The sequence below is a fragment of the Lissotriton vulgaris genome, chromosome 4_1 (genome assembly GCF_964263255.1).
Source record: "Lissotriton vulgaris chromosome 4_1, aLisVul1.2, whole genome shotgun sequence".
NCBI classification, from domain to species: domain Eukaryota; kingdom Metazoa; phylum Chordata; class Amphibia; order Caudata; family Salamandridae; genus Lissotriton; species Lissotriton vulgaris.
Genome location: NC_141691.1, coordinates 352,306,255 through 352,324,224, shown reverse-complemented (window position 1 = coordinate 352,324,224; position 17,970 = coordinate 352,306,255). Strand labels below are relative to the sequence as shown.

The 17,970-nt window shown below is 40.9% G+C and overlaps 1 protein-coding gene across 1 annotated transcript in view; it reads right to left on the bottom strand.

The window, feature by feature from the left end:
* Positions 1 to 17,970, bottom strand: part of LOC147718741 (sodium- and chloride-dependent neutral and basic amino acid transporter B(0+)-like) — a 255,411-nt gene that overhangs the window by 58,009 nt on the left and 179,432 nt on the right. The window contains exon 12 of the mRNA XM_086918728.1: positions 8,881 to 8,990. Within this exon, the coding sequence (XP_086774854.1) occupies positions 8,881 to 8,990 (110 nt within the window). The remainder of the gene's footprint in view (positions 1 to 8,880; positions 8,991 to 17,970) is intronic.

Below are 17,970 nucleotides of genomic sequence, written 5' to 3'. Positions count from 1 at the left end.
TGTTCGCAGATAATTCCACTAATATGTGGTCTGTTCTGTGTTAGCACAACTAGCATTTGCACTTGGTTTGTTGGTTTTACCCCATAGATCCTCCTTCAAAGTTTAGCGAATAATAATTCTTGAGTATACAGTAACTATTTGCAGGAAGGTTCCCACAGTGGAAAAACCTGCAGATTTACTGTGACAGCAGTAAATGGTGCTTCTGAGTTTGTATGGGAAAAGAATGCATACAAATTTATTGGGGTCAATGAGTACAGGTGTCTCGACAGGAAAAAACATTTCCTTGTGGAGATTTTGCAATTAATTTCTACAAACGGAATAGTACCACAGGCGTAGCTAGGGGAGGGGAGGCCGTCCGCCCCAGGCAGCACTATTTTGAGAGCGTCTGGCGCGGCTACGCTGCACTGGTGGCCCGCCACCCGTCGCAAGCCCTGGATTTACTGGGGGGAACAGTACAGTGATAGCAGTACACCCGGCCACCCCCACAGCCACACATGCGGCAGCCGTGTGTGGGTCCCAGGGCCGTCAATCTTGTAGCGCGTGAAAGCGCTAAAAATGACGGCCCTGGGCATTATTTTTAGCAAGCACCCGCATTCCAACAGTGACGCGCACGCACGTTGAGCACTTTCGGCCACACAATCCCCTCTTTCCGAGCACCTACTATGCTGCATTCTTTCGCTTCCGTTGAGTCGCATAGGTGAAAGGTCACGCCAAGTATATCGTGGAGAAGTGTGGCTCACTGGTTAGAGCAGGCAAACCCTGAAGCAGAGGTCAGACCCGGAACCAGGGTTCAATTCCCGACGCGGCAGGGTCTTGTGCTCAAATGTCCACGGACTCGATAATTCTCGCTTTGGTGCCTGACCTAATCATGGGTTCAAACTCTGCAACTCTGGGCATTAAGCTTGCTTAATCTCCACAACAGTCCCCCACGGCGGGATGCCTGGCTTTCACCTTGGGGATGCCCGTTAGGGGCTATCTCACAGGGAAAAGCCAAGACGGGTTCCCAAGGCAAGCGCCGAGATGCCTCCGGGTAGTCGAGCGCTATATAAGAACATACAAAAAAAAAAAAATACAAAAAAAAAGTATCTAACACCTCAACATCCATTCTCCTCAACAGACTCATACAGGGAAATCTGGAAGGTGCAGGGCTTTAAGTGGGCCGGGTCTCCAGGGGTCTGAGCACCGGCAGTTTTTTGAAAGGGGCCTCGAAACGGGTCTCTATCGGGCTCTGTTTTGTGCGCTGGCACAGACAGTCCGTTTTTTTCCGGACTGCAGTGACTCCAGACTGGAAAAAAGAGCCAGGGGGCGCAAAACAGCCCGCTAGAGACCCGTTATGAGAGAGCAGGCACATCGATGTGCGCTGCCCACACTGCTCACTTCTCACTAGCAGAGAAGTTACGGCATGACGTCATGCCAGGTGTGTGTTGTGGGGGAAGGGAAATCCTTTTAAAGAGTCATTTTCTTTCTGGATTTCCCTTCTCTTTCTGAAATGCAAGAGCAGCAACATTGTGCTAGGTTCACATGGGCTTTAATTGGAAGCGTTTTCAATATTATATGTAACAAGCCATAGTTGCAGCTTATTTATCTTATGTAACTAATAACAATTGACAAAGCCAATAGTCCTTACTTGTTGTAGGTACGATGTTACTTGTTGTATTACATACCTGGATGCAATGGCAGAAACAGCAAAATACAAGTCGGGTTGGCACACTGCTAAACACAGATTTTTAGCATAAGTTTTTTAAAGCCATGCCCCTAATTACACTGCCACGCCCCTCTGAGAGACACCCCAGTTTTTTTAATCCCACTTAAAGCCCTGGGAAGGTGGTTCCTATGGGGGGACATTGAGGGAGCCCAAAACCTAAACAGACTATTCACAGAGGACCGAAGAGACGGGTTAGTGGGCATATTTCAATTACCTTGCTTTTCAATTAAACGCTGTTGGCAGAGTCATCTTAAAAATTGTGGGGGCCCCAGGCAGGGCACATTTTGAGGGGCCTTTTTCGGAAAAACTATATATTTTATTACCCGTTATGATGCCAAAAATAGTCAATTATCTGTTTAGAAACAGGGTGACGCAGAAACAGAAAACGTTTTGCCCAGGATCCTTAAAAAATATTTATAATGGCACTAAGCAGAAAGATATATATTCAGTTAGAGGTAGGGAAAGGGGTTTAGATAAAGAAATAGAATAGGCAGAGGTCAAATAAAAACATGGTTCAATTTCTCAGAGGCCTCTTGAAAGGTGGGGCTCTGGCAATTTGCCAATGCCTTGAAACGTCTCTGGTTGTTGGCAATAAATACAGTGACAGCACCTTGATGCACGTTGCTATTAATTTTGGGATTTACCGAGGAAACATTCAGAGGATTTTCTCTCTTGTCTGCTCGGCGAATTTTACTTCTTCCTCTCTTAGGGCCATATGTATGAAGCAAATTCACATTCGCAAAGGCCAAAATTCTGCGGATTTCGGCCTTTGCGAATGCGAATTTGCTAAATGGGATGTATGAATGAAAATTCGGTGCACAATAAGGTATCGCAAAATTTGCGATTCCTTACTTTGAAATTGCATTTAAGGAATAGCAAATTTTGAGATTCCTTAAATGCAATGTATGAAGCTAAAAAAATTGCTAATTGTCCCTAGGGAATCGCAAATTACCACCAACTTCAAGTTGGTGGTAATGTGCGAATTTCTTGAAAAATGCCCATTTTTGCATTTTTTTAAGTGCCATGTGACGCACATACATGCCCTTAGGGCATGTATGTGCACCACATGTGCACCCATACTTATTTCAGGGGTGCAACAGGGTGTCCTTTGGACACCCCTGCGCCCTTGAAATTATTCTCAATATGCGAATCGCAAATTGCGAATCCCAAATTGAGAATAAATTCCCATTCCTTCCTATGGGCCAGGAGGCCCATTGAAATGAATGGGAAAGTATTCCTTAATTGCGAATTCGCAATTTGCGAATTCGCAATTAAGGAATATCAAGAAATCGCAAAAAAAATTGCAATTTTCTTGATACATACCAATTAGCGATTCTGAAATAGCGATTTCTTAATAAATGCTATTACAGAATCGCTAATTGGTATCTTGATACATATGGCCCATAGACATTTGGAAATATTGTAGGTCCTCATATTTTGAGAAATGTTTCATAGATTGGGGCGGATTCGGCTCATTCATGAATCTCTAGGCCACAAACATGCTGTAAATGCAGGCCTTTAGCTAAAGATGGTGAGACATTTCCGTGGTTTCCTAGAGGGATACAAATATATGTGCACAGCATAGTGTGGTGATGAGAATATAAAATAAAGTTAAACTAAATCTATTTTTAAATGTCAAACTAAAGATGGATTTGCGTTGTCATACTAAGCAGATGCGCAACATTATATTAGGAGTATCTGACATTATCATCCGTTTTCGCAGGCACGTTCGTCATAAGTGTTATATCCGCCCATGAACGTGAAAGAACTGGGATGCTCAGGGGGGGGCAAAGTGTATTGGCATTTTTTTTTTAAGTGCACCCAGAATTCCACTGCAAGTGTGAACGCATATGCTGTGTATAGCGCCCTACTCCAGGTGAGGCCTTGGTGGTTCTAGTGGTGCTGTGCGGTACGTGTGGAAGCCCCACCTGTAATCGTGGTCTCCAGGGGTGTGGCAGTGGCTGTACGTCTGCCCGGGAGGGGGTTCCAGATCTCTCTGGCTACAGTGGTTATGACCGTAGGGGAACAAAACGTGTGTGGAGGGTCAAGGGGAAAATTTAATGACCTGTCTGCTCATACCCCTTCTGTCCGGATTACAATACACACAACAGAACAGACCAGGTTTAGAGAACGGTGTGTAACTACATCAGTAACTGTGGACTAATGTGGTGCATGTGTGAGTGAATGTTGTTAAAAATAAAATTTCTTGAAAACAAATTGAAGACAAAGGCTAGAGCAAAACCCATCAGACCACCCTTATGGTGGATTTTACGTCATGTGGGAATTTGCTGATCCTACCTACCGACCAATTAGTGCCGGTGCAGGTATGGATAACAGTAATGTAGTCATAATGTACATCCTAAGGGGTAATTGCCCCGGCTTTCTTCAGGACATTAAGGACCTTCAGGATCTTAAACATAGAATGGCTACTGCAACTGCAATGGAGTGCAGAATACTAAGAATGTACTACAAAAAGGTAAAAAGAATACCAGGAACTTAGATACTTAAGTGTCCACTGAAGGGAGAGCAAATGCCTTCTTCCCAGGTTTGTGTGGGTGAAGACCTCACCTCACCCGGCGACCGCTCGGTAGTATGAGGCCCCGCTCTCTCTGTCGGTGCCCCCGAGTATGCAACAAGCGGAAGTGGAGCTGGGGCAATTACCCCTTTGGCTGAAACATGTCGACCGTTCTGCACTGCGCCACTGGGTAGTCGTACTACTAGGCGTGTTTTTAACCCTTGACACATGGGCTTCTGTCTATACGTTCTTAAGAGTCTGAGTAGTCAATTTGATCTATCACTATCACTTGAGCACTGCACCTTTCTATTAAACACCATTTTAGGATGTACATTATGACTACATTACTGTTATCCATACCTGCACCGGCACTAATTGGTCGGTAGGTAGGATCAGCAAATTCCCACATGACGTAAAATCCACCATAAGGGTGGTCTGATGGGATTTGCTCTAGCCTTTGTCTTCAATTTGTTTTCAAGAAATTTTATTTTTAACAACATTCACTCACACATGCACCACATTAGTCCACAGTTACTGATGTAGTTACACACCATTCTCTAGACCTGGTCTGTTCTGTTGTGTGCATTATGACCGTAGGGGGTCATCTGGCGGCCAGCCCGAGGCCTGTGAAAATGTGTGCATGACATTAACAGTGTAACATGTGATACCAGTCTCAAGCATCGTTGGATCTCCTGCCTGGCCTGATAGCATGAGAAATTCACTGCACCTTCCAGGCGCTGCGTTTGAAGCTCCCAACTCCCAATACCTCCCACACAGTGCATGTGAAACTCAAAGCACCTTCGAGGCGGTGCATGAGAAGCTCACACCTGCTTCTTGGCGCTCCGTGTGAAGTCTATAGCTCCTTGGACTTGGAGGCGCTGCACGTGAAGGCCACGGGCACTCGCAGTCGCTGTTAAAAGGCACAGGCAATTCCATTACAGTTCGCCTTAGACTTTCCTACTCCTGTATTTCAGAAATTGTATTGTATTGTATTGTAATTGCATTTATATAGCGCTTACAACCCCTGACGAGGCATCGAATCGCTTTTTCGGCGGGTAGCACGCTACTCCGGGACCCACAGAGGATTAGTTTTGAATTAGTATAGTGAAACATGCAAGTACATTTTAAGTGGTGGAAAGGTTAGTCAGTTATTTGGATTTGGAATGATAGCAAAAAAATAGAGTAGGACAAAGGTTAGTACTTATTTATCGCTCGCTTGTTGACGCATGCTATTCAGGGAGCATATAAAGGATTAGTGGTGAATTAATATGGTGAAATATGAGGTAATTTCAGTGGTGGATATTAGTGTGTTACTTGGCGTGAGAAGGATAGCGGATGGATAAAAGGGGAAGAAAGATTTGCATTCACATAGCACTTGTGACCCCTGATGGGTGTTGAAGCGCTTTTTTGGCGAGTAGCACGCCACTCCGGAACCCATACAGGATTAGTGTTGAAAATTAGTATAGTATAAATATGAAGTAATTTGAGTAGTAGATATGTTATTCAGGTATTTGGGCAGTATATTAGTATAGTTGAATATGGAACATGGAATTTGAGAAGTGAACATGTTAATCTGTTAATTTTTATAGAAAAATGATAGTGGAGGGATAAAAGAGTGAAGGATTTTTTTTTTTTTAAAGAGAAAAAGGGCAGCATTTCAGGCCCTAGTCCCGACCAGTCTCGAACAGGCCCAAACAGGCAACTACCCTTGTCTTCTCCACCCTTAACAGGCCCAAACAGGCAACTACCCTTGTCCTCTCCACCCTTAACAGGCCCAAACAGGCAACTACCCTTGTCCTCTCCACCCTTAGCCATGACGCCCGGGCTGAGACGCCCTAAGCCTGGCCCTTTTTGTAGCCCTAGTAATCAGGTGACCCCTTCAGCCAATGGGAACCCTAGCCCTAACACTATCCAATCACAACACTAGCCCTGACATCTTGAACCAATAGGAGACCAGGACCTTGCAGCCAATCTTAACCCTAGTCCAAGCACCCAATCGGTTAAAAAACCCTGATCTCGACATCCAATAAAGGCCTTAGTCCTACCACTAGTCCCAACCCAAGTCCAAGCAGCCAATGGTACAAGTAGCCCTAGTCCCTACTTCCAATAGAAAGCCTAACCCTACTCTTAGTCCCACAACTGGTCCAACAACCAATCACACCAGAAGCACTAAATCGCTACTTCCAATTAAAGGTCTAACCGTAGCCCTTGTCCCACCCTACTCCCAACAACCAATAACATAGGAAGCCCTAGTCCCTACTTCCTATAGAAATCCGAACCTTAGCCCTAGTCCCAACCCTGCAATGATTGAATCACAGACCGAGAAACCAATCAGAACCCTCAAATACCCAGCCAATGAGGACATTAACCCTTACCCAATAGAAACACCAGATACAACCACCAATCAGTGTACACATGTGCCAACCATCAGCACACCATATAAGGTCCCAGCAACCTCAGACAAGGTTTGCTGGCCAGGGAGTTGGAAGCTGCTTGCTCCTGTTCAGAATCTCCTAGGAGACAGACAGGCTCAATCCACAACTTTGGACTTCAGCAGGTAAAGGATTCACTAACTCGAAATCTAACAATACTGTTTGAATAAAGCTTTACTCCCCCTGCTGGCCAAAAAACGAAGTGCACAGGCCCCAGTAAATACAGTTTCAACAGCTCACAGAAGCACCCTCTGATGTAGAAAATCCCCGTTGCTGGGTGGGGTGGGGGGGGGGGGAAGGGGGGGCAGGGGGGCTGGCCTCACTGGCTTGTGAACACAAAATGGTGGCTGGGGGTGCACTGTTTCAGCACACAGGCCTAAACACAGAGCAAAGGAGAAATTTGGAGGGAAAACAGATTTGTCACCAAGGAATGAGAGGGACAAACTACAGAAGTTGGACTGCAAATCCCACAATTCAACACACTAAATAAAGGCAATCATGGGCAGGGAAAACCACACATTTAAAACACAACACAGGTGATAAAATATGCAATTACAGGCAGGCTAAAACTACAATTTTTAACTGTTAACAACCACAGGCATAGACAGCAAACACAGAAAGTGAAAATCGTTTTTTAAATAACTTTTTGTCTTTGGAAGAGACAGCACTAATCTGTCTCCTTACCACTTCCTGGACTCTGCTCAAAGCAATCTGGGGCACATGTGGGCTGCAACTCACAAGATGGAGGAGACTGATTTGGGGTGCACCCAGCAAGGCCTTCAGGGGCCTGGGCAGGTGTGAGAGGAGGGCTCAGGCTCCAGCAAACGGGGGAGGGCAGTGGACTAACAGAGTTAGTCAGTATGCAAGTGAAATTATGGTGTGTGCCATCACAGACTGTGATGTCACAATGCAGGACATCACACATGGCATCACAGTAAGTGACATCACATATCAGGAGTGCATTTAAGCGCATTATGAAATTTAACAAATTAGATTTTGCTTTGGGGTTGTGCTAAAAATGTGGCGCAATCCCGATGTAAAATCTGGGCCTCAACAAATTTTACAAATTGTTTAAAACCCTGCCACAAAAAAAATGGCAACATATAGGAGCATGTTGGTAGATCTTTTATGCTTAATAGGTTACAAAGTCTGCGTTTTCTAATATTATTATGGTGTTAAGACGTCTGCTGCGGAGGTGCCCAGTAAATATCAGGGAATAATAATCGGTGAGATAGCCCAGGAGGTTAAAGTATTTCTTGGAGAGATTTCTGTTTTGTATAGTCCCAGATCTGACTCAAAGTAGTATATGCAGGTGACAGAAGTATTTTTATTTTTTTAATGTAGCTAGGTAAGTGGGTTACTGCTAGGAATACAGATCTTTTTGTTACTTGCAATTCATAAATAATAAGCCTTTTAATAAAGCATAATGCGCTATGTTGGATATGTGACTGCTACACATTTTAACCTCCACTGACACATGCAACACATCTTATACACTGATTTACACACTTGCATGATTTATAGTGAATCTGTATGTTATGTATATCGGTCTGACACCCTGCATTGGCTTGCGTAGCGCTATAAAAGAAATACAATAGTGCTATTTAAATTGTGTGTAAATACTGCGACAGACCAAAACATTTAACATTCTTACAGTTCATGCACTTACATAAAGGGATCTAACAAAGTCAAAAGCATGCCTCTCTTAAGTTCCTGTGAAGAGTTAACAAGCTGTGTGCATTTGTCTTCCTCCATTGCGTTTACATTAAAGTGTGAGGTTCCAGGCCACTCGATCAAAAGGGTTGCTACTCAGTTGAGTACGTGTGCCTTGGCAGCGGGTGTTCTCTGGGAGCTGGGAGAGGTTAGTGTTGGGCATGCAGCACCTCTGTTTGTTCCGACCTTTGCTTTCTCCTGCATTGGAGTAGAGAGTTGCGTCGTAACTTTAACCCTGCCAATCCACCCATGCTGCTCGCCGTCTTTTTCCCCCAGAAACCCCCTCCCCGCTACCAGCCATGGGCGGCAATCTGAGGGATAGCTCCAGGCGCTAGAAGCTCTAGCTACGCCACTGTGCATCTTCAAGCTAGGTGTTTCATGTATTTTTTCATCTGTGCCACTGTCAGACTTCACTGGATTGATTTCAGAAAAGTTTTTTTCTCCTAATGGTGAATGAAGCATTACAGTGTATCGTTATAATTATCAGGATAAATGTAAGCAACCACATTACTTACTGCTAGAAGTACAGGTGAAATAAAGTACCAGCAAACTCTCCACCACACCCAGAAGATCCAGTGCTTTTTTCCAAGCATCATCTCTATGTCTTGTATAAACGTGTTCGCTCCTATCAACAAACGAAAGCAGAGTAAAGAGCAGTCAAACGCATTTGTCTAGTTTTCTTACAGATCATTTTTAATGTTTATACACTTTAATTTCTGACTATTTCAATGCTGATTTCTTAACTGATTATTTAGCAGATTAGATGGAAAAATGCAATGTTGAAGAAAATAAAAGCTTGCACAAATGATTTATCAGTTATCTGGTAGAGCCTCCTTCTGGTCACCTATTTTGGCAACATCAAACGATGAAAATAATTAAAGTATGGTTGAGACTTCCCCTTAGTAAATGAGACATTCAAAGTTGCGAGCAGTGGTTTTTTGGGGAGCCGAGCAACATCTCTCTTGAATGACACTAGAGTAATTTGGCTTTTTATCGCTTTTTTCCATATTGACAAGGAGACGATTGGATTGGAAAAGTTGATGATTTCAATCTTCAGTGTGGAGATGGCCAAACGAAGCTGTCTGTACCAAGGAAAAAGTTTGTCTGTAAACACTGATTGAATGGACGCTCCAATAGAAATAACACTGACCCAAAAAGAGGCTTATGCTTTCTACACATTGCAATAGAATGTATCTTCTGTGGGTGCGGTATATTGAATAATTAATATTGCAATTAATTACTTTATCTCAGTATTTGCAGTAAACATCACAGTTACGTTGTAGCTCGCTGTAGATTATTAATGTTGCTTAACTTTTGCTAGAAAGACAGTGCTTCCACTTAGTATTATTAAGTTGGTCAGAACTGGCTACGTGGGTCAGATGCAGAAAGGCCACTCTAGCATCAAGAATAAGCTACAGTATATCGCTTTGGGCTATTCTGGAATGAACACTGATTAAAGAACTGCCAATCAGTTACTCAGTGACACAGCGCTGCTTGGCAAACCATCTTCTCACAATCAGTTTTCTCTTTCACTTGGGAAATTAACACCATCTAGGGGTAGAATCTAGGGTTTGGCGTAACTCACGTAATTTCAGTGTAGCATAAACACGAGGAATCAACAATAAATTCAGTGAGATTACGCATAATACGCAAGAGAAGTAATCCTGCATTTAGCGCTATTTCTTAACACAAAATGGCCCCCATGCATCCAAAATGGATGCAAGAATGCAATTTGCACTAATAAATAGTGCTAAATGCAACAGAACATGTATAGCAGCTGCTCTTGGGGTAGGATTTTCACTCAACTTACCCACTGCTATTAAGCGCTACTTTGTTATCGCAAAATTCCCACCTAGCATCCAAAATGGGAGTGAGAAGGCATTTCGCGTTAAGAAATAGCACCAAATGTGCTGTTGGGATAGAATTTCCCCTAGTTTACTTCCTGCATCTAGTGCTATTTTCTTAGCGCAAAATGTATGGATGCATTTTGCATTAAGAACTAGCATTAAATGCAGCAGAACACAAATAGCAAGCAACTGTTCGCAGTCGCTAAATGTGCTCTAGCGATAGGGTTGTTTTCGCCCAAATTACTCTTTACTATGCCAGCAGATATCATTGCTCTATTATCGGTAATTCTGCATCAAAGGTAACATGGAATTGCTAAAATTACTCCCATTTACTCCAGCATATTTAAAATTACGTCCAGGCCAAGTAGAATCTTTGTTTCAACTGATGCATGTTGAAAGTGATGTTTCCTTACTGTTTGTTCAGCCTAAATAAGAGTTTTATGTAAGATGACAATATGCCGTCCATCATTCTGTTAGGATATTTCTAATTGCTTTCTGGATCTCAGGTGTAGGAAGGCGCTATAACAACACTTGCATCCTCTGGAAGTTTCACAGGTTACTGTTGCAAGTATTGGGACAATTCAAGTACTTCAAGTACTTTATTATACAGTTAATTAAAACCGTAACATCCAAACGTCATATTGATACTTGATAAAATATAAGAATTAAAATATAAGGATTAATAAAAGATTATATACACATTTGTAAATCTGGAAATACAAATAAATTTAAAGTCCAAAGATCAACATTTCAAGTTAATTGAATATCACAATTGGCCGTTTGATCCAGAAAAAAGGTGTACAATATAAAAGACAACAGCAAAAGGTTTCACAATACTTATTACTAAAGGATTAACTTTCATTGACGTTCATTTATGCAATAAAATTAGGGCTTGTCAGTTTCTTAATGCTTGGCATTATGCAGTGCAGTTAAAATAATGTTAACAAACTTCCCAGCTCTTGCTAGAACTTGGGCTGAATTATTACAGAAGCACAAATCGGATGCTTTCCTGCAATGTCTCAATAACTTTTCCCGAAAAACTGGGACCAGTTGGCGTCGGCGATCATTGTCAAGATGAGAGCAGCAACATAACAGATGTAACCAGGACTCATGTGGATAATTGCAGAGCCGACATGTTAGCTGACCATTCCTCTGCGCCCACAGCGGGTTAAAGTCATGCATTGGGAGGGCTAACAGCCTCATATAAATGATTTTATTGCGAGTCTGTGATTGAAGAAAATAATTAAAGTATGGTTGAGACTTCCCCTTAGTATATGAGACATTCAAAGCTGCGAGCAGTGGTTTTTTGGGGAGCCGAGCAACATCTCTCTCGAATGACACTAGAATAATTTGGCTTGTTATCGTTTTTTTCCATGTTGACAAGGAGACGATTGGATTGGAAAAGTTGATGATTTCAATCTTCAGTGTGGAGATGGACAAACGCAGCTGTCTGTACCAAGGAGAAAGTTCATCCGTAAACACTGATTGCAATTGTTCTTTCATGGATTGAGCTGGTGCACGTAGAGTGCAGATGTAAAATTTAATTAAGTCTCCCAGACAATGAAGATCTGCGCTTGCCAGGCCCAGCTCAAGTCTCAGCCTTGCCCTCCTTGCATGCTGGGGAGCCGAAAGTATTTTTTTATAGGCCATTATTTGATAATTCACTAAGAATGAATCAATTTTGCCAGGGAAAGCCAAGTGACCATAAGATACTGCCGGGAGCAGTTTGGCGCGTAGGACCCTTAAGATTGACTTGTCTGTCGGGCTGTGCAATTGCCGATTCAACCACCTCAGACTATGTATAACCCCTGCTCCCTTGGGCCGAAGATGTTTAAGATGGGATACTTGATTTGCCTTTTCAATAAACCAAACTCCTAGATAATTATAGCTAGTGCAGGTCACTATATGCAGATCCCCTCCTCGCCAAGACAGATTTTTCTTTTTTTTAAGTTTCCCAAAAATCATGACTTTGGTTTTTGATTCATTCATCAGAAGATTGTTTTTTATGTTATAATTATTAAGGGCAGTGAGCGCTCTTTGTAGACCTGTTTTTGTATGATCCATGATAATAATATCATCAGCGTATTGCATAATCTGTAGTCGTATGCCGCCCAATTTTGGGGCGACCAAAGTTGCACCTGCCAATTCTTTAAGCAAATCGGCAGTATAAAGATTAAATGGTAGTGGGGCTAATATGCAGCCTTGCTTTAGACCATTTTTTGTTGCGATTTTTGCAGATACTGTTGTTGCACTTGTTTTAATCCTCACCCAGGTTTTCTGATGCAGAGATATCAGTGCAGAGAGAAGTGCAGATGGTATCCCCCAGGAGTTTAGTTTGTTCCATAGTTTCCCTCGGTTGACTCTATCAAACGCTGCACTAAAGTCCACAAAACAGCAGAATAAAGGTAGATGATTGGCCAAAGTGGCTCTCCATGACAGGTTGGACAGTGCTAATATATTATCCGTAGTGGAGCAGCCTGATCTAAAGCCTGACTGAGTGCGGGGAAGAATACTATTTTCTGTAACCCAGTTTTCAAGTTCTACCAGCAGGACACGAGCATAGGCCTTAGCTTCAATATCCATAAAAGCAATTAGCCTGTAATTAGCCGGATTTTAGCGGTTACCCTTTTTATGAAGTGGATGTAATATTGAGCCCTGCCAGGTGGATGGAATTGTGGCTGTAAGAAAGGCTTGTTTAAAGAGAGGTGTAAGGAGCTCTGCCCAGAACGATCAATTTGATTAAAAAACTGAGGCGGGTATTCCATTTGGCCCTGGTGCGCCATCGTTCCTCATGTGACTAATGATCTTAGTTACTTCAGCTTCAGAGATGCCTAGACCCTGGGTGTTTTCCTAATTTGGTGTTTTAGGCCTTGATAGGGATGACAGCTGCCCTGTCCCACTGCTGTAGAGCTGATTGATGTGGTTCACCCAAACATTCTCGGGTACCCCGTTCTCCTTGGACTGGCCAGTATTACTGACTTGGTTGATATATCTCCAAAATGGAGCTGGATTTTTTCCTTAAGAAGAGAGAAGATTTTAAGCCAGGCTTCCTCTATTAGTTTAGTACATTGCTTCCATGCACGTTTCTTATGGGCAGCTCGAAGTGATCTATTTATGGCACCCTGCAATGCTTTTCCCCCTTTTTGTCTTGCATTTGCTTCCAGTTGCTTTCCGGCATTTCCTTATTTGGGGGCTGATTTACATTGTCTGGCACCTGTTCTGTTGAGCGTCCAATGTTCCCCACAGCACCCGATGGAGATCTGTCAGGAGAATGGGCCAGTAGTCTAAGAGGGCTTGCGAACCAAAAGCAGTTTTTAATTGTTCATCTTTGATTGTCCATGCAGACAGTTTTCTACCGAGATTGGTGGTCCATTTTATCCTGTGTGGGACTTTGTCACGTTCTTCGCCTGTTGATTCACCTACAGATGTAAATTTACAAGATGCAACAGTAGAAAGACTGAAAGATGCTCTGAGGGGCCTGTGGTCACTCTCTACTCGATTGTCAATGTCAAAGTCATTCAGATGCAAAGCTACTGTGCTACCAATGATGAATAGATAATCAACTGTAGAGATATTCCTGTAAGTTGCAAGCGGAGTCCATGTTTGATCCTTAGCTTTCTTGAGGTTATGGGCAGAGGATATGAAGCAGGCATAAAGTAAGGCTTGCAGTTCTGCGACCTCTTTAGGGTACTTGTTTTCATTTCCTGTTTTTTCAAGAAATCTGTTATTGAAGTCCCGACTATAACTGGATTGTGATGAGGATATTTGATGAGAAAATCTCCAATGATGGCTGACTGATCATTGAGTGCTTGGTTTCTCTGGTGCTGAGCTGGATTAACGTAACAATTGAATAGTAGCAATCTAAGTGGATTATAATGATTTTTTATTCCAATAATAAGTAGTACTTGGATTCCAGGTGAGGGACGTGCAAATGTGATTACTTCCAACCTTCAGGAATGCTTGATGTAAACAGAGAGGCCACCCATTGGCCGCCCAAAAATATTGCGTTTTGGGGCCGGGACGTGGATTTCATGGTACACAGACAAAATATCGAGTTTTAAATTTCGATATACAATTATATCGAAGTTTAAATATTGATGGGACATCATATAGAAGGTAAGTAATATCGACAGTCTTAATATCGATATTAGTAATATCGAAGTTTTAAATATCGATGTCAGTATTATCGAAGTAAATAATTTCGATGTTACTAATATCGATTTTTAAATACATTTTGTGTATATTATATTGTATTTATTGTGCTTTATTATTAATTTTTTTATGTAATTTAATTAAATATTGTCTTTTAGTACTGTAGCGGGTTGTGGGTTTATAGGGGAATAGGGTGAGAAGTAATTTAATTATGTTAAATTAATTATTAATTAGTAGGAATTATTAATTAATTAATTGAGAATTATTCTCAATTAATTTTAATTAATTGATTAATTGATAAATATGTTCTGTAGCGGGTTATGGGTTTATAGGGGAATAGGGTGGGAAGTAATTTAATAATGTTGAAATAATTATTAATTAGTAGGAATCGTACATTAATAGAAAATAATTGGTAATTACATTTAATTATTTTGGTAATTATTTTTTATTAATTGATTAATTGATAAATATGTTCTGTGCGGGTTATGGGTTTATAGGGGAATAGGCTGGGAAGTAATTTTATTATGTAGATTTAATTAATAATTAATAGGAAGCATACAATAAATTTTACTAATTCGTCAATATTTTTAATTAATTGGTAATTAATTTTAAATAATTCATTAATTGATAGATGTGTTATGTTGCGGGTTGTGTGTTTATAGGGGAATATGGTGGGAACTAATTTTAATGAAATTAAGTAATAATGAATTAAAAATAATTGTTAAGTTAATTTTATAATTGTTAATTATTTATTAATTGGTAATTAAATATTATAAAATGGTATGTTTTTCATGATTTTTTTAGGTTACATATATTTTACTAATCATGTTTTTAATAATTATGTATATGTATTGTAATGTTTTATATTTATTTAATAGATCATATTTGTATTTAAAAAAAAAAATTATAAGTATGTAATTTTAACCCCTACGCTATCCAACACTTTCCCTACTGTTGAACTTTCTGGAGTGGGAATAGTAATTTTTACCCCTATGCTATCCAACACTTTCCCTACTGTTGCACTCTCTGGAGTTGGAATAGTAATTGTTACCCCTACGCTATCCAACACTTTCCCTACTGTTGCACTCTCTGGAGTTGGAATAGTAATTGTTACCCCTATGCTATCCAACACTTTCCCTACTGTTGCACTCTCTGGAGTTGGAATAGTAAGTTTTTAACCCTACGCTATCCAACACTTTCCCTACTGTTGCACTCTCTGGAGTGGGAATAGTAATTGTTACCACTACGCTATCCAACACTTTCCCTACTGTCGCACTCTCTGGAGTGGGAATAGTAATTGTTACTCCTACGCTATCCAACACTTTCCCTACTGTTGCACTCTCTGGATTTGGAATAGTAATTGTTACCCCTACGCTATCCAACACTTTCCCTACTGTCGCACTCTCTGGAGTGGGAATAGTAATTTTTACTCATACGCTATCTAAAATGTATTTTGCTTTTTTATTAGTATTATGTTGTTATTAATTGTTATTTATGTGATTATTTTATGTAAATAAATGTATTAGTAATTTATTATATTTTTATTTGTTTATAAGTTATGAAAATAATTAATTTAGAGTTGTTATTAATGAAAAATATATTATGTATTAAATAATTATTAATATTAATTTGTATTACATTATGCATTAATTTTAAATATTATAGTACATTTTTAAATATGTTTACTACATTTATAAGTATTATTTTGTTAATATTAGATATTTATTTAATTTTTAAAAAACGATATTTTACAAAAAACGATATTTTTGTCATTCTATATTTTATTTTCGATATATTTGTACTTACCTTGTTAGGGATAGGATTCCTATATTTTTGACTTCGATATTTTTGTTCCGATATTTTTGTATATCGATATTTGTGTTATCGATATTTTGTCAGACATTCTGACTATCTCCTTGCCCGACGCAGCAGTTGAGTACGGTTAGCCCTTGTTATTTATGGATGTATTTATATACGGTTTAGAAACCATACAATTATATTAATATGTTTTTGACCCATATTTGAAAACACAAGCATTTCTACAATACGAACAAGGATGTCCGCTGCCCACTGAGATTCTGCCTCTTGAACAGTATGAATGTATAATTTATACAGATTGTTCAGCACAACCCGCTTATAGTGCTGCGTGTACGATCGTTAAAGTTCGCTGGCACGATGGTAAATTCCGACCTATTGTCACAAAAACAAATCTCTCGGAGATTGTACAGCTCAGCGAGCTGAACTACAGGCTTTCAAGATGGTGCTCGAAAACACAGATTGCGAATTCCCCACACCCATAGTGTGTGATTCGTATTATTGCGTTCAATCTTATAATGAAAACTTGCAGAACTGGATTGAAAACGGTTTCAAAGATGTGAAAGGTGACACAATCAAGCATAAATTGTTTTGGGAACAAGTAGTTCAGTTACGAAAAGAACTACAAAAAGCTCACGTGATCCATACACTGTGTCATCAACGTGATAGCGTTCACGTTGCAGGGAATTCATTGGCGGATGTAGCCGCAAAGGCAGCTGTGCGAACGGCTTCCGTTGCTGCAATCACTTGTTCAAAAACGAAAATACACGGCAAAATAATGCTAGCTGTCAATGCGACAAGCAAAGGCAGCGGTGCAGCGTTACCTCAAAACTATCCACTCGAATATTCATACATAATTGATGCAAACTCCGTTCCTGTTGCTCGAATCCCTGGAGTGGGGGATAGAGTAATTCCAAACAGGAAACATATAGAGTGGCATTGATCCACGAAGCACATTTGGGAGAGGGTTTGATGCATCAGGGGATCTCTAAATCTATACTGGAATTAAAAGAGACGTACTGGTGGCCAGGGATGAATGGTCACATTCACACATTTGCAATTAATTTCCATGACTGCAACAGAGATCGCATCAGAGAACGCCGCCAGATACCTGACTACAGTGTAGCCAGCCAGTACAGACACCATTGTTAGACAGCATTAGACTATCTGCACGCAGATGTCCCTATGGACAAATGTGGTCCCACAAATATTAAGACGAGATTCATTTGGATGTGGCCTCAGTGCTCGGCTGACGCCCTAACTGTTATAAAAGATTTGCGAGTCTTTATCCGCACATACGGAGTCGGCACACAACATTCTGACCAGGGTCCTGCGTTTAGCTAAAAAGCTTACAAGGAGGCCATGGCCAATCAGGGCATTGCTTTGCGATATTCTAGTTCATTCCATCCTCAGGGAAATTCGGTTGTGAAGAGAAAAAACTGAGACGTAAAGCAATCTATAACAGCTAGGGTACTATGCTCGGGTGACGGGTGGGTCAAACATCTAATAAGTGTCCAACGTAGTCTTAACAATCTGCCAATAAGTTCTCTAGGGGGAATAACTCCATTTGAAATCCTTTTTGGAACTAGAATGATTGTCCAAGACCTTGATCATCACACTTCAGTGGTAAAACAAAAACCTTTTGCTATCAAAGACCGTTTGGCTGTTTTGCAGGACTTAAATGAAACAAGAAAAAGTCAAAGCAACGTAATACTGAAGCCAACGACCACTGAAGAAACACCACCCATCCCAGCAAGGCCTGCCTGGATTCCAAAGATTGGGGATCTAGTC